The sequence below is a fragment of the Xyrauchen texanus genome, chromosome 27, assembly GCF_025860055.1.
Source record: "Xyrauchen texanus isolate HMW12.3.18 chromosome 27, RBS_HiC_50CHRs, whole genome shotgun sequence".
NCBI classification, from domain to species: Eukaryota; Metazoa; Chordata; class Actinopteri; order Cypriniformes; family Catostomidae; genus Xyrauchen; species Xyrauchen texanus.
In genome coordinates this window covers 34,967,667-34,988,485 of record NC_068302.1, presented here as the reverse complement: position 1 = coordinate 34,988,485, position 20,819 = coordinate 34,967,667, and the positions used below count along the sequence as shown (strand labels likewise).

The following is a 20,819-nucleotide window of genomic DNA, read 5'->3' as shown; positions in this document are numbered from 1 at the left end:
TTTCGGCTTAGATTGTGTGCTTTCCATTCATCCAAAAGGAAGTGTTGGGAACCAGTGGGCCATAGGCTATAAATTACATAGACCCATTTTTTCTGAGTTCAAGGGTACTAAAGTTAAAGGGGTCATAACATGCCTTTTTTATTATTTTAACATTCTTTGGGGTTTACTTATAATACTAGTAAAGGTTTTTGCACAAATAACAGTCATATATTTATAAAACATGATTATTTCCCACCCTCATTTTGACCCTCTGTTGGAAACACTTGGTTTTCCGTGCTGATTCTCCTTTGAGACTTGACAGTAAACTGCCACTGTTGTGATTGGCTCTCTGCTCTTGACTGACCTGCTATTTCTACTTACTATATCACTGCTCAACATTAGCGGGCATGTTACATAAGTGATATGGTAAAATAGGCATTGATGTGTTTTGAAGACAGTCAGATGCAAATGTACCACAGTGTGACATCACAATGTGGAGGAAGTAGAGAATGATTTGTTTGGCAGCTTGTTTTCAAGAAATGCTCTTTTTGCAGCAAGGAGGACGTTTTGAGTTCTGAAACTTAGTGTATTTTTATAGTACAATGACCTCTTATACACTGATGAGCCAAAATATTATGAACACTCACGTGTAAAGAGAGAATAATGTTGATCATCTAACAAGGCCACATGTCAAGGTCTTGGAAGATTAGGTGGGAGCCGAACAATCAGTTCTCTTAATCAACATGTTGAATGCAGGAGTAAAGACCTGAGCGACTTCGACAATGGCCAAATTGTTATGGCCAGACGACTAGGTCAGAGCATCTCTGAAACGGCAAGGCTTGTGGGGTATCCCGGTCAGCTGTGGCGAGTATCTGCTGACAGTTGTCCGAGGAGGGCAAACCACAAACCAGTGACCGCATGTTGGGCGACCAAGGCTCATCGATGCACGAGGGCAATGAAGGTTATCCCTTCTGGTCCAAACCGATAGAAGGTCTACTGTGGTACAAGTCACAGAAATGTTTAATGATGGTTAAAGGGAGGAATGTGTCACAATACACAGTGCATCGCATCCTGCTGCGTATGGAGCTGCGTAGCCGCAGACCGCTCAGAGTGCCCATGATGACCCCTGTCCACCATCAAAAGCTCCTAGAATGGACACGCAAGGTTCGGAACTGGACCTTGAAGCAATGGAAGAAGTTCGTCTAGTCTGATGAGTCACATTTTCTTAACACCACGTGGACAGCCGTGTACGAGTGCGCCATTTACCTGGGGAAGTGATGGAACCAGGACACACTGTGGGAAGACGACAAATGGAGGGAGTGTGATGCTCTGGGAAATGTTCTTCTGGGAAACCCTAGGTCCAACCAGCCAAATTTGACACGTGCCACCTACCTAAACATGGTTGTAGACCAGGTACACTCCTTCATGACAATGGTACTCCCAGTGGTTTTCCTCTTTTAGCAGGACATTGTGCCCTGCCACACTGCACACATTGTTTGGGAATGGTTTGAGGAACATGATGAAGGTGTTGCCCTGGCCTCCAAATTCCCCATCTCAATACGTTTGAGCATCTGTGGGATGTGCTGGACCAACCACGGTGGTTCCACCTCGCAACCTGTAGGATCTGCTGCTAATGTCTTTGTGCCAGATACCACAAGACACCTCCAGGGGTCTCATAGAGTCCATGCCTCAGCAGGTCGGTGCTGTTTTGGCGGCACACTGAGGACCAACAGCAAATTAGGCAGGTGGTCATAATGTTTTGGCTCATCTGTACATGTCAAAAGATCAAGGGAAATTCAGTTCCTCATGACATGACCCTGTGAAATCAAAATGTGGGACTTTTTTTTTTTAGTCCTTCATTCATCTATCATTTACAGGCTTTCTCTTCTAAAACAATATTGAAGACACATCTTGCACTACACTGTTTTTGTCCAATCTCTGCAATGAGAATGTCCCCGCCCCCTCATACCACCTGCAACCAACTAACAAGTAGCAAATGGTTCAAGGCTCGAACGTAAACTAATAGGAATCTCAAATGATCTTAACGGTTTCATTATACATGAAACAAAAAGGTGTTTTTATTGATATTTCCCATCTGTTTGACACAAGTAATGGAAATTGACTGTGTTGTGAAACACAGTCATTGTGTTCAGTCCAGTGATTTGGCTCTTGTCAAGCGCAGTGTTGAATCCATTATCTCTATACATCCCACTTTTCAGATAAAGCTCCGAAAACTTCCGCTGACTTCCATTAAAGGTTGTCTGAAAAAAGTATAAATGTTGAATTACTAATGTCAGTAACCTCAATAATTCATGAAATGTGTTTTCAATGCAATAACACATTGTGTACTCACCGGCATTTCATGAACTGTTGGCTTTTTGCTTCCATATGTTTGATTTGTTGTTTGGTACAGGGAGTTGATTATCTTTTTGCTGAAAAGTATCAGGACAGTTTTTATTGGAATAATAATTAGAGTTCTTATACCATGACAGGAAAATGACCCAAAGACAATACATTAAAAGTCTAAACTTTCTATACCAAACATTTCCTTATTTTAGACACACTACATGCTACAATTGAAATATTAATCACATTAATTGAAATGGAAAAATTATTTAATTAAATTGATAGAAAATTATCAAATTAAAACTAAACTGATGAATTGGACTTATTGAAAAACAGCCAGTAAGTATCCAGTGGCCCCAAATTGCATTTGGACATTTCTGAATAGGCTTAAGCCATTCCTAAATTGTCTGAGCCAACTTACAACAAACCTTTAAATTTAAAGGAATTTTCCGGGTTCAATACAAGTTAAGGTCACTCAACAGCATTTGTGGCATAATGTTGATTACCACCAAAAATTATTTAGACTCGTCAAACCTTTTCTTTAAAAAAGCAAAAGTCGAGGTTACAGGCACTTGCAATGGAAGTGAATGGGGCCAATTTTTGGAGGGTTTAAAGGCAGAAATGTGAAGCTTATAATGTTATAAAAGCACTTACATTAATTCTTCTGTTAAAACTCATGTATTTTTTGAGCTGTACAGTTGTTTAAATCGTAATGTATAGTCGTTTTAAGGTTTGTTGACATTACATCGTCATGACAACAAAGTTGTAAAATTGGCTATAACTTTAAAAAGAAAAGGTTATTAAGCTATTTTATCACACTACAATCATGTTAACACATTATTTATGTATTGTGTCTATACTTTTGAAATGGTATTTTAATGTTTACTGATTGGCCCCCATTCACTTTCATTGTAAGTGGCTCATTGGAACAGATTTTAGTTCAAATATATTTTTGTGATGATCAATATTATGCCTCAAATGCTGTCGATTGAGCTCAACTTGTATTGAACCCTTAAATGCATGGTCAGTTTCCCAAACACTCTTACATACTCTGGTCTTTAGAGACCTTTATATAAGTAAGGCACTTATATAAAAAAAAATGCCCAGATGGCGTCAAATTTTTTAAATCTTTTCAATACAATTTAAAAACAAAATAGATTTTGATGTTTAATTTTTCATAAAGGGATAATGCAAGAAACAATACAAATCAAGAACAAGATTCATTGATCACACAAAAATGTCATGAGATGCAACTGGCTGTCAAACACATATTGAGCTACACAATACACATAACCTACAAACATGTAATGTATGTGTAGCTTATGTGTATTTTCTCAGGCACTAATTGAGTCTAAATAGATGCAAAACTTACATTATTTCAGCAGTACACCCAAATGACAATAGTCAAATGATGTTCATGTGTTAAACTTGCTATAGGTTTATTTAAATGTTGTTTCTTTGTCAAATAACAATGTCAAATGTAAATCAAGTCAATCACTGAAACAACAGCGCCACCTTGAGTAAGACATAACATATATTATGGATGTGTATCCATATGAAATATTGATAATTCACCATTGTTGATAGTTCATTGTTGCACAGGATGTATTTATTTGTATGAATATAGTACTTATCTTGTAATTCACAAAGAAATAGATATTCTGTTATAATTAACTTAAATAGATATGAAATAAATATAAGAAATATAATTTATAATTTATAGAAGTGCAAAAACGACACTTGCATACCTTGGGTCTCTAGAGACCCTATAAGCTTTTAGTACTTTTTTGTTTTAATTTTTTGTTGCAATTTTGTTGTGCGTCACTATTTATAAGAGATAGATTGAGGAATACTGAAGAGGTGTAGACACAACTCCAAAAAATGTATGAGGTACAGGGGTGGAATGAGGTATGCGTTTGATGGTTAAAGGAATAGTTCATCCAAAATGCCAAGTTCACTTACTTTTCCTAGGGCCATCTAGCGCTTTGCATATGCGTAAAGCATTAATAAGTGTAATCGAGCTTGAAATCATGATCGCCAAGGAGACAGCTGATGTCAAGATTTATAGTGAAAAAGAAGTTTCATTTTGCTTTGTTCTCACCCAAAACCGATTGGATCGCTTCAGAAGACCACTAGATTCTTATGGGTTACTTTTATGCTGCTTTTATCTGCTTTTTGGAGCTTCAAGGGTCTGACTGCCTTTCATTTGCACTGTATGGACCTACAGAGCTGAGATATGCTTCTAAAAATATTTGTTTGTGTTCTGCAGAAGAAAGAAAGTCCTACACATCTTAGATGGTATGAGGGTGAGTAAATGATGAGGGAATTTTCATTTTGGGTGAACTATCCCTTTAAGGAAACCCTTTCTTATGTAAAACCCTTATAATTGTAAGGTTATTGTCCCTGGGTTTCTTACAACTGACACCACAAAACAAAATAACAAACCAAGTGGCATTTGCAAACAAGTTTTCCGTCCCATTATTGCAATGACTTTTAACCAGCTGGTTTCAGTGTGATTTGATTTTTAGTGCATATATGAAGTCAGTTCCCCTCAAATTCACACAGGTGTAGGACGCCACACTAACTATGGACATGTTAAGAGTTTGACGACCAGAAAGTGGCCAAATACCTTTGCCTTCAATTTTAAACACACACACACACACACACACATATATATATATTATATATATATCATTTGAAACATAACTGTAAAAAAAAATGTCATTAGGCTATATAAGCCCATGATGCACTGCTGCTGGACTCACCTGTATCCTCTGAAGCACTCTGGATTATTAAAGCGATTCGGTAAATTTGTATCCACCTTGTACACATCGCTTGTTTTTATTTCAAACGTGTTAAACACTTTAGGCTCCGTTTTAGTCCCAGTGTCCCCTGGATGCTCGTCCATGTCTAAGTTTGTGCTTATGCGTGTGTTAACTATATGTCTATCTACGTTAACAACAGTGAAACTTTAGACATGTGCTTTGCCAGGAGCCGCACTTGGTTCCTAACAACACCGTCACTACGTGACGTACCGCGCGGCACGCTACGTTTTTGATAGTGACGTCACGCCTTCTTTAGTTATTTATTAATAAACAGGTTTGGGGGAAAAAACACCTTAAAAATAAATAGATAAATAAACATGTTTGGGATTAACTTAAAAGTAAAATATTTTCCCTTTTAAACATGGTACTTGTTTTTCTTTTTCTTTTTTTTTTTGGTATATATGTAAATAAATAGGCCTATAACTAGAAATTTGAGAAATATTGATGAAAATTAACAAAAACCTTTGTTTACACATGATTTATACAATACTTTTGTATTGGTATATTTATTTATTACACACTGAGGATGAATCTTTATTATCTGTTATTTACAGTTATTACAAAAGCAAAAATTACACTCAACATTCAGCAAAAGTTACATTTTATGACAAATTTCCATCCAACTGAACTGAGTAATGTTTACCAAAATGTACATATCATAAATTTAACCTAATGTAATTACATTTAAATACTTCACTTGACAATAATCATAATAATGTACATTGTTTAAAGATTACTCAACTCAGCTTGATGGAGATTTGAAATACAGTACAAATGCCTGAAAATTATTATTATTTTTTTTTTTTTATTATAAATTTATTTTAGCGACAGTGCGTTTCAAAGTTAACAAAAGGGTGGTGGTGGTCAGATGTCCTTGGACTTCTCAGTTTTCGCAAGCTGACTGACCTATAAACAACAAAAGAGCTGTTAGCTCTGGGGAAGCAGTATTGATTTAATCATCACTTTACAAAATCATCGTTATTCTTTGCTAGTTTCAGTTATTTGAACATCATGCAAAGATTTCTTAAATAACAACTTTGTGTTAACTATAAGTCTTTATGTATAAATGTCAAAGTTTTTACACAGATAAACTGTTGGTTTCAGCTACAAGTGTTGCTTAGATGTTAGATGTTCAAAACTACTTAACAAAATGCTTCATACAAAACCTTGAAATGCTGCATACCCTTTAGAAATATTTTGAGTTGTCACCCAAAGTTTCCACTCCTTTGATCATGTCCAATTTACTTCATTTCAAACCTACAATTAAAACAAATCAAATGTCAGTGGATCGCATCATGTGGAATGTCAGAAGGGAAAAAGGTGAAGATAGCTGAGTTCATATAATGGCATCAAATGTTTCCTTTTTATTCACATCCAAACCTGTCTGGAGTTTTTCCACGTTGATAAATACACTGCCACGGTGCATTATTACTCACGGTACGAGTTTGAGTCTGGCCTAGCGCGTACCAAAAGTAATAATGAACTGTGAAACAGCTAAACAGGCTCCATTCTTCTCATTAAGGAACATAGTACATTTAAACATCTCATAGTGTTGAATTAAAGCTCAAAATGTTTGCTACAACTTCACAGAATTTACCTATGCTGACTTTAGAAGTCCCATCTTGGTCTTCACTCAAGGGTTCTGGTTCCCAAATCATGGATATTGTTCACTTTAAAAGTGGCCATTGGAGACCCCTCATTATGATAAACGTCAGTCTGAGAAATGAAATCCCTCCATGGCTGCAGTGATGACATAGAAACATGTAATTAAATACAACTTTGGACAATGCAATGTTAAAATAGCATATTTTTAAAACGATTTATAAACATTTTAGGCTTCTCTATCAGAAATGAGATTGTTCAGAATGTGCTCAGGATAATGCAAAAGATGCACTTGCAGTCTAAAATACAAAGTCCAAATAATGCTCACCAATAACACAATACACATTCAGTTTGCACAAGAAATCATTCAGGATAGCAACACCCTATTTCATATTCAAATGTGTCAACAGAGGGCACAATTTCTCAATTCTTAATTTTAAAGGTTTATTCCTAATAGTTAACTTTGTTCTTAAAAATGTTCAAAACTTTACATTTTGTATTTATTCATATGAAACATTTAAATAAGGCTATAATGATATATGCTGTTTGTACATTAAGTTAAATGATTTTAAATATATATAATATTATACTTGTAAATATAAAGTCATATATTATAAATACAATATTTCAATAAATTAAACTAACATCAGGGCAACTTAAGGAGTAGATCTTTTACTGCGAAATACTGCAACACTTTACATTAGAGTGTCCATGAACATGTCTATTACACATTCAAACAATTATCTAACACAGTTTCTTCAGAACTTGCCATGTAATTACATAATAGCATGTATTGTAAAGTGTAACCTCAAGTTCTTGGGAAAAAAAGCTGGTTTGAAACTCTACCTGAAATTATGAATCTGTCTCCAGACATGTTGGTTCAGCTTGTAAAACTGCACTTTAATGTAGATAAGTCATTGTAGTCTGCAGCTCTGGCTGGACTTGTTAAAAATAAAATGTCTTTGTCATGTTAGAGGTTCTTTTTATTAGCCTTCCTGTGGAATTGAGGAATCAGGACGGTCATTCCCCAAACCGGAATTCCTGTGTGTGTTTGGAACTGATAAATATGCTGTAAAGAACACACTCCATCCTCTTTGAGCCGTAGAAGTCTGTCAGCAAACTCTGAAAAGAAAATGTCTTAAGATGTACGATTCCTTTGAAGTTATGCACACTTAAAGGAATATTCCGGATTCAATAGAAGTTAAGGTCAATCAACAGCATTTGTGGCATAATGTTGATCACCACAAAAATGTATTTGAACTTATCCCTCCTTTCCTATAAAAAAAAAAAAAGAAAATATCTGGGCTCCAGTGAGGTGTTTACAATGGAAGTGAATGGGGGTCAATCTGTAAACATTAAAATACTCACAGTTTCAAAAGTATAGTCACAAGACATGAACAATATGAGTGTTAACACGATTTTAGTGTGATAAAATCATTTACTAACTTTTTCTTCTAAAGTTACAACCAATTTTACAACTTTATTGCCATGACGATGTAATGTCAACAAACCCTAAAACACTCAAATGACTGTAAACATTATGATTTAAAAAACTTTACAGCTCAAATAATACATTAGTTTTGACAACAGAATTAATGTAATTGCTTTTATAAATTTATAAGCTTCACATTTCAGCCTTTAAACCCTCCAAAAGTTTGCCCCATTCACTTCCATTGTCCCATTCACTTCTATTGTCCCATTCACTTCTATTGTGTCTCACTGTAACCTTGATTTTAGCATTTTATTTTATTTTTTTAAGAAAAAGAGGGACAAGTCCGTTCTTTTTTGTGTTAATCAACATAATGCCACAAATGTTGTTGATTGAACTTAAATAGTATTGAACCCAGAATATTCCTTTAAGAGCAGAACTTAATAAGAAAACTATTTAATAGCTGAAAACGTACAGGGATTATGGGTAGAAACATTTCTGTGTCTGTATAATCACATGTCTTAAAGTCCTGACTACAAAAACAAAAGAAGAAGAAAAAAGTGTTCTATTATATTGATGAACCTTGCCTGAACAAATGCCTTTTATATGTTTCTGGAAAACTCAAAACCTTATACTATCTGAGATATATCCCTGGTAACACCTTCCCTGTGTGACAACTAGCCCCGGTCTCCCTATCACAATGAAACTCTTCAGTCTGTTGTTGTTATAAAAATGTACTTAAAGAATACCATTAAATAAAGGAAAAACAAGAAAAATAAATGGTTAATTTCAAACAAAAGGACAGCAACTTTGCATGAGGAGGGAGCGAGAAATGCAGCCTTTCCAGAGAAAGAGGAAACAGGAAGCTGCTGCTGGATGGAGATAGCAGGGTCTGCTTCATCCAAACAATAAAAATCTCACCGTTCAGGAAAAAGGATCTGCGTCAGCACTAAGTGACAGATTTTAGAAAGGCAATATGGTGCCAAATTCAAAGTGTCAAGAGGAATGACTGTTTCTCTGAAAGACCTCAAGCACAATGCTGTGTTCCTTATATTTAATCGAAAGTCAATTATGTGTTGCTCTGTTATGGTTGTCCGTGGGATGATGCCTGTTGTGGAGAGTCATTTCAGAGTCGTGCAAACCCATTTCTTATATGGCAAGCCGAATTGACTTTTAATCGTGTGCAGGATATGCCTTACAGATATCAACGATTCAATTTCATATTATTCTTGAATGGAGGTATTACATTTGCACAAGTAAAAACATGAATGCTTGATTTAAAAAATCAAAACAATAAAAATTATGCAGAAATATTACATTCTTCAAATATTTCTTTTTTAATGTCAACTATAAAAAACACCCTTCTTGATATCTGTAACTGCATTTTCACATTTTCACTCCTGATATCAACAAATGTATTACAATTACTGTCAGATTTTATTTTTGATGTCTTGATTTGGTTTTCACTGGTGGCAATGTTCATTTCAGATATCTAAAATGTTATTGCAACTAATAAGAATTATTCAAACTTTAATTAAATATTTACAGAAACTGATCCTGTAAAACATAATGAAATCATTATAAAACAACCAAATATTTTAACGAATCTTTAAATCACAAAATAATTCAATTGATGTCCCTCATTTTATATTAGCACTAGTTTGCATCCATTTTTGGGTTGATTTTTTATTTAAGCATGAGCTTTGTGTCTTTTCGAGTCCTTTTCAAAAAACCATGAAATCCATTCCTCAAGTAATAAATAAACGAATTACTTATTTAATTATTGATGTAAAAAATGCTCATTTTTACTAGTAAGAAGTGCATTTCTGAAATGTTTTAAATCAAAATTTTTACTAGTTGAAATTTCATTTTTGATATCAAGAATCGGCAGTTCTGTGAGTAATGACATCATCTTGATATCAAGTATCAACATTATTACTACTACAGCAAACCTAATAACACATATCAAAAATAAACATTTTCACTAGTGGTAATTTCATTCATGATATCAAGAATTAGCATTTTAATAGTGAAACTCTTAACCACCCAAACATCCGAACTTTTACCGAAGGTGTCCGAATGTTTGGACTCTTAAGACATGTTTAAAAACTGCATATCATTTATTGCATTACTCAACAAGATATCACAAACAAAGAAGCATTTTTCACTCCTGTTCAAAATGACTCTCTGGTTGGCAAACGTTAGTGGAACATGTCCATACTTGCGAAACTGAACATACACCACTATATGCTGTGCGATTGGTCAGCTTTTTTGGTTTTATTTTTCGTAATGAATCAGTCAAACCAGTTGGTGAATCAAGACTGAAGTCATCAAAAGAGTTGGTCTGAATCAGTCCGACTATTTCTGGATTGGCTCAGATTACTCACTCGCTCACTGAACCAGAAACAATGTCCAAATCGAAATGAACTTCGAACTTTAACTGCATTATGTGAACATTTTGAAAGTAAAATCCTGTGGAAACACTGGTATGCGGTAAGCAGTTGTGTGGCCTTGGGAATAAACAGTAAACACTTTCCTCCAGCAGGGCTGTGCCAAAGTCTGACAAATGTCTCCACTTGGCAGTGCCACTTCCTGTTGCCTACTCCACCCATTAACAGTGACTGTATCCCACTTAATAGATATTCATCAACACCATTAGTGTGGTACCAACACAGATCATAGACAAGAGCTTAACAAATATGTTCAAGTGAAAAATGTTCTGACTGGGAAATACATTCTCGGAGGTCGATGGATGTGTATGTGGAAGGTGTTTGTGATATTCGGGCGGGGTGCTCAAAAGTTGCTTTAAAAAGAAGACGCTATTCAAACTTAATGAACTTGTTTTGAATTCCTTGCCTTGTGAATGGGAAAGCATTCCATAGCTTGAAAATAAAGAGAAGTACAAAGACCGGACGTGATATAAGAAATTCTGTTCTTTATCTGGCATTCCTCACCTGCTGAACTAATCACACCCTCTTTCCCCTCCTAAAGCCTTCTCAGCTTTGAGCTTTAGACTGCTGGGTACCTTTTTAGGAGCAGGAAGCCATTCATCTGAAGCTCTGAGTTCCTGTTAGAACAGACACGGTATATGGCTCCACGTTCTGTCAGGATGTGACCTTTGACCCAGTGTATGAGGGTTTCTTGACAGTTCTGGGAAGAAGCTGCTCCTAAGATTTTATATAATGCTGCACTGCTAAAATAACTATAGAAGACAATAACTATAGAAGCGTCAAAACCCAATCAAATGAACGGCTGTAGACATCAGCTGATTCAATGAGTATAGACTCTTTTAACTTGTATTATTAGTTGAACCCTCGATTGCATACAATGTGAGAGCGATGTACATTTTTGGGCTTATTTTAATTTAATTAAAAAAAAAAAATTTTTAAAAAGCATGGAAATTAATTTCCGTGATTTTTTCAGTCGTTTGTGAATGCTGTAATTTAAAATAAAAGTCGTTTTGTAAAGATTGTGCTAAAAAAAGGGCAATTCCTAGCCAATAAAATGATTTAGAGCTGAGCATAACTAAAACAATATACTTGTTTTCCATCAGAAATTTCGATAATTTATTTTTGGGGGTCTTTTAGATGTTTCCTGGAGGTTACTTAACAGTAACCTCAAATTGAAGAATTTGTTCCTTGTTTTAATTTTCTTCTGTTTTACTCTATGAAATGTGAAGTACATTCAAAGCAACAAACATATTTGAGCAATTCCTCATAACATACACATAATTTATATCTTTAAATATTTTAAAATTAAGTTTAGTAACAAATTTGTATCATAATTCATGTGTGACAAAACAAGGGTAGGATGTTGTGTGACCAAGAATAACTAGTCTTGACCAACACAAAATAGGTATTGTTTTAAAGCTTAGAAGCTGTACTATACAATGCATGCAAGGCATTATGACCGAAACTGAACAAGTGCTTTGAAATTTGCAGACAAATCAGTAGTGGTCCATTTTGATAATTTATTAATAATTTTGCACTGCACATATTATTTAATCTGTACAAATATCAGACTGATCAATTAGTCATGTGTCATCGTTGGAAAGCTCTCAAAAGAGTAGAATACAGCCAGTCTATTTGATTTACTCACAGACAAAATATAGCGAGTAGCTAAGAATATATCTTTGACATGCCTGTTACATCGAAACAGTGGTGCTTATATGCCGCATTTTTCACATATCACTTCATGAAAAATACATGGAAATAAAATATCATATACCATTACTTAGAGAAGGTGGTTATCTTTAAAACGACACACAATCGGATGCATTGAGCATTGGATAATCCACGCTAAGTGTGCACACAACACAATGTGCTATCTGACTAAAAACACGTTAGCTTTCCTGGGTCAGATGACTTCATGGAAATGTAGTACATTGTCCAGCGTCATGGAACGCTAAACTAATCGTATTAGGATTCAGATCACTGCAACCGGAGGTGGAAATCATCCAAATATGGGAAGAGAGGATTGTTCACTCTAATTACATTTGGCCACCAGGGGATGGAGCCAAGTACATGACGCAGACTCAGTGATGGCTCAAATGACACAGAATGGAATTTAATGAGATCTTGTTACTTGTGCTTGCATGCTTTGGAGAGCATAATTTTAGTCATTGTTGTGTTAATTAGTTATTATAATTATATTTTATTTGTTTGGAGAGGCTTTTGGACACTTGGGAGACATTTTTGTTACACTAGGATGAGTTATATTTGCAATGCTATAACTTTTGATTGCTTTGTTGTATCAACACAAGATTTTACTCAGTTACAGGCGACATAATGGGGAAAAAAACAAATTTTTCGTATTTGGAAAAAATATTATTTCTACACCCTGAGATATATAATGCCAAATCAGAAAATTAAGGAAAAAATATCATTTTTGGCTCAAGTTTTTTGAGTTATTTTTCAGCAGTTTATTTTGACTGAGAGTTTCAGAAATGATCATAATCTATATCATGAAATTTCTTTAAAAAAAAATATTTAAAATGATCTTGACTGTCCTTGTTTTTTGGGTATGCCACTGAAACAGGAAATCTCAGAAAAAAAAACACTCAGAGCTAAATGGGTTAAAATTGTATAGAAGCACTTACATTAATTCTTCTGTTTTGAGGTGCAAAATGGTTTAAATCATTATTAGTCATAAATCTGTCCTTTTAAGGGTTTTAGGTTTTAAGTGTTTATGCTGTCATGGATTACATGGAAAAATTGGATAAAACTACACAGAAAAGTTTAGCAAGCGATTTTATCTCACTAAAATCATGTTGTTTATCTCTTGTGGCTATAGGTTTCAAACAGCATTTTAACATTTACAAAATTGACCAAATTTACTTCAATTGCAAGTGCCTCACTGTAACAGTAATGTTTGCTTTGCTAGGAGGCACAAGTTGAATTTAGTTTTATTTTTTCAAGTTTAATTTTTTGTGGTAATCAACATTACGCGACAAATGCTGTTGACTGAGCTTAACTTGTAATGAACCTGAAACATTCCTTTGATACAAATTCCATTATTAACCATTTTTTTGCCATCTTATATGCATCATGTACTTGCAAATACTTTGTACTTTATAATGAAGTAACGCAAGCACCAAGAGACATTCTGTGCAGGATTTGTATTTCAAAAGCCATTTGATCTTCATTTAATAACATTTTCCTGTGCATTTTATACTGCATTTCAGTTGTGTTAATCTGGGCTTGATGCCACACTTGATGGTTTGGGTTGACATCTGACGCCCACTTGTGGTCACACTCTGTCAGGTACTACATGATTATTCAGGGCCTTAATCACCAACAGAAAATGCGGAGGATGTGTCCTCCCAATGTTTGGATTAATGGTTGATCAATATACTGTAGGTCTTTCAATGGCCAATTCTCAATCTTGCACATATGGTCGCCCCAACATTGAACAACTGATTGCATCCCTACGATAAATAGGACACATAGGAACATTTTAAAATGAACTTTAATTTGTTAAACTTCTACATAAAAACCGCCCAGTTTGACAGACATACAATTTTGCCTTTTACAACATGAATGATTCGATAACTGAAATAAACTTGAGTTTATTAGTCATTAAACTCAAGGTCTACTACAACCCCAATTCCAAAAAATTTGGGACATAAGAAAAATGCTAATAAAAACAAAAAGGAGTGATTTGTAAATTATATTCACACTTTGCTAAATTGAACATTATATGACTACACATTATATGATGTTTTACCTTGTGAATTTAATCGTTTTTCTGAACATGTACAGTAATTTCAAATTAGATGCTCCAAAAAAGTTGGGACAGTTGAGTGTTTTCCTCTGTAAAACATCATCATTTCTTCTAATAACACTTATTAAGCATTTAGGTACTGAAGACACAAGTTTGTTAAGTTTAGAAAGTGGAATTTTCTTCGTTGCTGTACTGTGCACCTCATAATGCACCACACATTCTCAATTGGAGATGGTCAGGACATTTTAGAGGGTGAAATGCCCAAAATCCTTCAAATTTGTCTTTGGGGAACATTGTTCTCAAAGTGCTGGATTATTTGCTGAAGTTTCTGTTGGCAAATTGAGAAGTCTAGAATGATCCTTGCTCTTGAAGGACTAGGTTGTTTTTGGAGTCTCCTTATATACTATGACATGATTGCTCAACTGATTTGGCGCAATCATCTGATTTGAAATGACTGTACATAGAAATTAAACAAACAATGAAATTCACAGGCTAAAACATCATGTAATGTGTAGCTGTAGTGCTTTCAATATGGCAAAGGGTGAATAGAATTTACAAATCACTATTTTGTTTTTATTAGCATTTTCATACTGTCCCAACTGTTTTGGAAGTGGGTATACTTGTTACCATTTGCAACAAAGTCACAAGCTTTTCACACTTGATTTTGGCAGTTTTATGTTTATGAGGTCTTTGAAGGAAGAGAATCCAGCAAATTCAAAGCACACTATACAGAAAACCAGACATTTCAGCTCTGCAGAAGTTTCTTTGTGAATGAATATGACAATATTTGTTACTTTCAGAACCTACTATAGAAGAGCAGCCCAAATCTATTGTGAATGAGGTAAATACTTGTTGTTTAACACCAAAAATAAAATCGGAATGATATCAATCATTCAGAGAGACTCAAAAGAATCTGAAACTGTGTAAACAATTGAAAACAATAACTTAGAGGGGTGTGTAGACAAGCGACCATGCATATATTTTCCAAAACAAATAAAACACCCAAGAAGATAAAGTGTAGGAAGAAATAAACAGGCACAAACACAATTTAAGAAGCTTAAGTTCAACCGCCAGAAGCCGAAGGCTTGAACTTTATGGAGAATCGAACCCCCTAAGACTGGCACACACACAAAGAGACAGGGCAAGCATGCATGCGTCGAAACACGGCACCAGCTGAAGACCACCATCAACATCTACTGGACTGCACCACTACAGCTACACCATACACAGCCACATCCACTGAGCTGAGAGAGACAGAGAGAGAGAGAGAGAGAGAGGCCCTGTTTACACATGATATTAAAATTCGATTTGATCAGATCCGCTTAGGCGAGCCACGTCACCGTTTACACCTAGAAGTAACATGTGTCTCCTGTGACTACTTGTGATCGGATTTTGATGGAAGGGTCTCTGATTTCATGACAACAGACATCCCACATTTTGCCAGTGTGTTAATGCATGTTGATAGTGTGTAAAGAAAAAACATAAACATTTCGCACAATATTGCTTCTAAATTTGGGAAGTGAAATATTTCACGTGATCATTTGACATGATCTGTGTCACTGCATGTTAATGTGAGGCAAACCGGAGGTGTTCCATGAAGACCTGTTCATGTATATGTATGGGCTTTTCTAATTGTTTCAATTGGAAGGCTATTTTTTAGTTTACCGAACATAACCGGCAACATCTAGAACCCTTGTTTTAGCTCAACAGATGATTAACATCTGTTGAACCATAACCATTGATGTTGTCCAAGAGCATTCGGACTGATTAACATTGACCCTACAATAGCAATAAGGTCACATGTGTTCCAAATTGCTTCTGAATGTGATTTAAGTGATCAGAACATGTGCTCAGATCGCCCCAAAAGCGGATGTTAATACAAGGTGTAAACAGGGTCAGAAATCAATCAGAGATGGTCAGTATAACCACCTACCGAGGTGATAGAGAGAGAGAGAGAGAGAGAGAGAGAGAGAGAGAGAGAGAGAGAGAGAGATTAATAAACAGGAATGGCAGAAGAAACAGAAAAAAATATGTCTGAGAAAAGAAAGAACAACATAGAGAGAGAGAAGCAGGGATGAAAAGATAGTGTTTGACACAGAGACAGAGAGAGAAAATAGAAGGGAAGGTGAGAAAGAGTGAGCAAGAGAGAGGGAGCAGCTGTGGCGTGTGTGTGTGCACACATCGCAGGAAGAAAGTGTGAATGAGTAAGTGATTGAGGTGACAGTTCTTTCCTCTCTGGGAGGAAGATGCCATAGAAAACTATTCTAAAACATCATCTCACATATCACTCAGACAAAATGTAGGGGAACATTTTACATTCATAATTATATTATTAATAACAACTTGATTTGCATTTCCTTCAGGAAATACCAGTGCTTGCAAGGCAGCAAAAAAATTAATAAATACATTCTTAGTAAAATAATAGTTTTGAAAAGTAGCAAATCATGGGTTTGCCAGGCTGTGATGTAAATGAAAAAAGAATAAATGATTAAAATAATTAAAACGTAGAAAACATACCCCACTTCAACTTCCTGTTTCAAAAGAAAATATAATAGCACAAACACAAACTTGTTTTTATATCATTGTGGGGACTCTCCATAACTTCCATTCATTTTATGGATATTATACAGATCTAACGATAATTTCTATCCCCTAATCCTAAACCTAACCCTCACAGAACACTTTTGGCACTTTTACATTTTCAAAAAAACATTGTTTAGTATGTTTTGAATTACAGGGACACTAGGGGTGTCCTCATAAACCACATTTATAGCATAAAACCCTCGTAATTACAAGTGTGTAACCTAAATAAATGTCAAAAAACACAAAAAACAACTCACAATCTCTCTCCCTCTCACTCTTTCTATCTCTCTCTCTCTCTCACACACACACACATAAACTGTGCTAGTCAAACCATTTTGAAAAAAAGTATATGTTTTATAAAGAACAAAAATAGATAGCATACCTAAGGATGTGTTTGTACATTCAGTGGTTTGAGCTGAATTAATTGCAGAAAAATGTGGAGAAGAAGAGGAAGTCTGAGTAAGCAGTATGAGAAAGGAGTACGAGGAATAAGAGAATGTACAAAAAAATAAGAGGAAGTATCAGAAATTAAAAGAGAATATATAGAAGAAGCATGAAGAAGAAGATAAACTATATGAAAAAGAGGAAGTATGAGGAAGAGGATGTATGACAGGGTTGCTGAAGATTTTTTATAATGAAATTGAAGACTTTTTAAGACCTTTTTCAAGACCTAAACAAATCAAATGTATACTGTATCCCCAAACTAAAACAAACACACAATCTCAATATAAATCATGTCTCACAGACTATTACATGAACAGGCAGGAGCACACATTCAACATGGCCTTAATATTGCTTATCAGTAAAACAGGGTAGGATATATGCAAGTTTAAAATTCGGAAGAGTCAAGACAAGTTTTCCACATATATTTCATATTAAAATTGGTTTATGTACCATTATAAAAAATAAATACAAATTAGAGGTCGACCGGTGAAAGAAAGGCAATTCGTTTTTAAAATTGGTAGCCTATATTAAATGTTCTTAGTCTTTCCTTCCTGTGATGGGGAGGGTCAGACAGAGGCTACAAGAGACCACATTGAATTAAATGTACATTTTTATGGTGCAACCAAACTAGCATTTACCAGGGGAAAATAAAAAAGAGATCTAATTCATAGCAGGGGACTTTTAACTTGATTTTGAAACAAACAGGGAACTCGTATTATGAAATGTTTGTGCTTCACTGCTTCCAGCTGCTTGTTCAAACAAATAAGGGATATAAATTGTGCACTCTTACTATAATCTACAATGTATTACAATATAAACAATTAAAAGTAAACATTGTCATATTTCATCAACACTATATCATCATCATCACCAGTTGATCATTCATAACGTTGCTTTTCATAAATTTCGGATGTGTCCTTATGATTACGAACTGCTCCGCAACAGCTGGAAACACTCACAAGCCCCTGCGTGCTTGGAGAAAATACAACATTTTCACTCTGAAGTACACAGAGCATGCATTTATTTAATCAGATCATAGTTTAATAATCAAATTGATGAAATGATGATTCTTTCCAACCCAAAATTTAAGAACTCTTTAAATTGTAATTAAGACTTTTGTTGTATCTTTTAAGATACTCAAGACTTTCTATGACCTTACATTTTGGAAAACTGAATTTAAGACATTTTAAGACTTTTTAAGGATCTGCAGGAACCCTGTATGAGGAGGAATAGAAAGTAAGGAACAAGAGTAAGTATGAGAATGAATAAGAAATATAAGAAAGAGGAAGAGGGAGTATGAGGAAGAAGAAGAGAGAATATGAGGAAGCAGAGGAAGTATAAAGAAGAAGAAATGGAAAAAAGAAGATGAGTATAAGTGAGAAGAGGAAGTATTAGGAAGAATAGGAAGTATGTGGAAGAAGAAGAGGAAATATGAGGAACAAGAGGAAGTATGTGGAAGAAGAAGAGGAAGTATGAGAAAGAAGAGAGAATACGAGGAAGAAGAACTATGTGGTAGAAGAAGAGGAAAAATGAGGAAGAAGAGGGAGTTTGAGAAAGAAGAGGAAATACTAGAAAAAAATAGGAAGTATGAGGAAGAAGAGGAAGTTTGACAAAGAAGAGGAAGTAATGAGAAAGAAGAAGAGGAAATACTAAGAAGAAGAGTGAGTATGAGGGAAAATGAAATATAAGAATGAAGAAGAACTATGTGGTAGAAGAAGAGGAAAATGAGGAAGAAGAGGGAGTTTGAGAAAGAAGAGGAAATACTAGAAAAAATAGGAAGTATGAGGAAGAAGAGGAAGTTTGACAAAGAAGAGGAAGTAATGAGAAAGAAGAAGAGGAAATACAAAGAAGAAGAGGGAGTATGAGGGAAAATGAAATATAAGAATGAAGGAGTATGAGGAAGAAGAGGAGTTATGAGGAATAAGATGAATTATATGGAAGAAGAAGAGAAAGTATGAGGATGAAAAAAGAGGGAATATGAGGAAGAATAGGAAGTATGAGGAAGATTAGGAAGTATGAGGATTAAATAAGAGGGAATATGAGGAAAAAGAAGAGGAAGTATGAGGAAGATGAAGAGGAAGTATGACGATGAAGAGGAAGTATAAGAAAGAAGATGAAATACTTAGAAGACGAGAAAGTATGAGAGAAAAATGTAGTATGAGAAAGAAGAAGAGTAAGTATGAGGAGAATGAAAAGGAAGTATAAGGAAGAAGAGGAAGTGTGAGGAAAAATAGAAAATAGACAGGATTTACAGTGCTGCTTTGCAAGCACTGTGATAACTAAAAAAAAAAACAATCTTATAATGTATAAAATGAGTCCCCCTTTTATCTTCCACAGTTTTATAGTTTGAGAATTTCACAAAACTGAATAGTCTGCACAGACAAATATAAATTAAATCTAATGTCTTTATGACAAAACTCCTCTTGGCTCAGAAGCAAGCCAGGCAATAACAAGACATGTATACAGCACTTACTCCGTGCTACTGCACACAAAACTAAGGGCTCCGGTCAGCAAGCAGCTATGGCACAAGGCTAAATATTCTAGGTCCATACGAGAAGCAAGCACTTGCAAATAGTTAGCTAGTCATGAAAATGTTTTTATGGCAAAGTAGAGGATTCAATGAAAGTGGTTTGCATTTTAAATGGATTTTCCTTTCAGTTAGTCCCCCATATGCCATCTCTCTCAATACTGTTACAATAGGACGATGTTTCGCACAAGGACGCTTGCCCTGCCACTCCTGTGCCAGCCAAACACTTTTAGGGATCTGCAACAAAAGGAACAGAAACAAAAGCAAAAAAGAAGAAAAGAAAAAAAACATCACACAAGATATGTTAGAGATGTTGCATCAGAATTGAATAATGTGACATTGTTTACAATCGTTGATTGACCAGTTTCAGACAGTAATGGAATTATGGGTTTAAAACGTTCCGTAAAACCACAGAAGCTCAACTTCACAGTGTAACCCCACTATGAAGTGTGAATTAAAGACAGGGACAGTAAAAAACGATACAAAACTCTTAATATCTAACTTGCTTCACTATTAAGCAAGGGTGCAAATTTACAGCTGCTGATTTAATGAAACAGCAATAAATAGCCTGTTTTTAAAGCATGCACAAAGAGTGGTATTCTTCTGCTGTAAGTATGCCTATTACACACTGCAATGTAACATGCAACCACTTTATAATCACTGCTTAAAATGCTCAATACAATGAAAGGCATTTGCCTTTACTATGGGTCCGTGACTTCTAAACTTCTAAAGTTTTTTTTTTTTTACAGCAGTAAATGCAATGCTAGTGAAAGTCTCATAGATACATGCAATAGTTCATTTTCATCTATAATGATATGCATTTATATTGGATGTGATTTGCCACTGGGCAAAAACCAAAAAA

The 20,819-nt window shown here is 35.0% G+C and overlaps 2 protein-coding genes and 1 long non-coding RNA gene across 3 annotated transcripts in view; all 3 read right to left on the bottom strand.

Moving 5' to 3' along the window:
* Positions 1-2,057: 2,057 nt before the first annotated feature.
* Positions 2,058-5,245, bottom strand: pierce1 (piercer of microtubule wall 1). Its single transcript, XM_052093885.1, has 3 exons — positions 5,091-5,245; positions 2,333-2,411; positions 2,058-2,240 (listed from the first exon to the last, which is right to left on the bottom strand). Exons 1-3 carry the CDS (start codon positions 5,231-5,233, stop codon positions 2,058-2,060), a joined length of 405 nt encoding a protein of 134 aa, XP_051949845.1. The 5' UTR covers positions 5,234-5,245.
* Positions 5,246-5,651: 406 nt separating this feature from the next.
* On the bottom strand, positions 5,652-7,693 carry LOC127621314 (uncharacterized). The gene is made up of 4 exons (XR_007967842.1): positions 7,599-7,693; positions 6,748-6,890; positions 6,334-6,407; positions 5,652-6,056 (listed from the first exon to the last, which is right to left on the bottom strand). It is a non-coding gene; the product is annotated as an uncharacterized LOC127621314 (long non-coding RNA).
* Positions 7,694-19,468: 11,775 nt separating this feature from the next.
* Positions 19,469-20,819, bottom strand: part of fnbp1a (formin binding protein 1a) — a 35,823-nt gene continuing 34,472 nt past the window's right edge. The window contains exon 18 of the mRNA XM_052094636.1: positions 19,469-20,194. Within this exon, the coding sequence (XP_051950596.1) occupies positions 20,187-20,194 (8 nt within the window). The 3' untranslated portion in view covers positions 19,469-20,186. The remainder of the gene's footprint in view (positions 20,195-20,819) is intronic.

Bases quoted from the DNA above. Each gene is read 5' to 3' on its own strand.
- pierce1 (XM_052093885.1), bottom strand. From the start codon at position 5,233: ATGGACGAGCATCCAGGGGACACTGGGACTAAAACGGAGCCTAAAGTG. The intron at 2,412-5,090 runs GTGAGTCCAGCA...GATACTTTTCAG, and splicing joins GAGTGCTTCAGAGGATACAG to CAAAAAGATAATCAACTCCC. The intron at 2,241-2,332 runs GTGAGTACACAA...TACTTTTTTCAG, and splicing joins CAACAGTTCATGAAATGCCG to ACAACCTTTAATGGAAGTCA.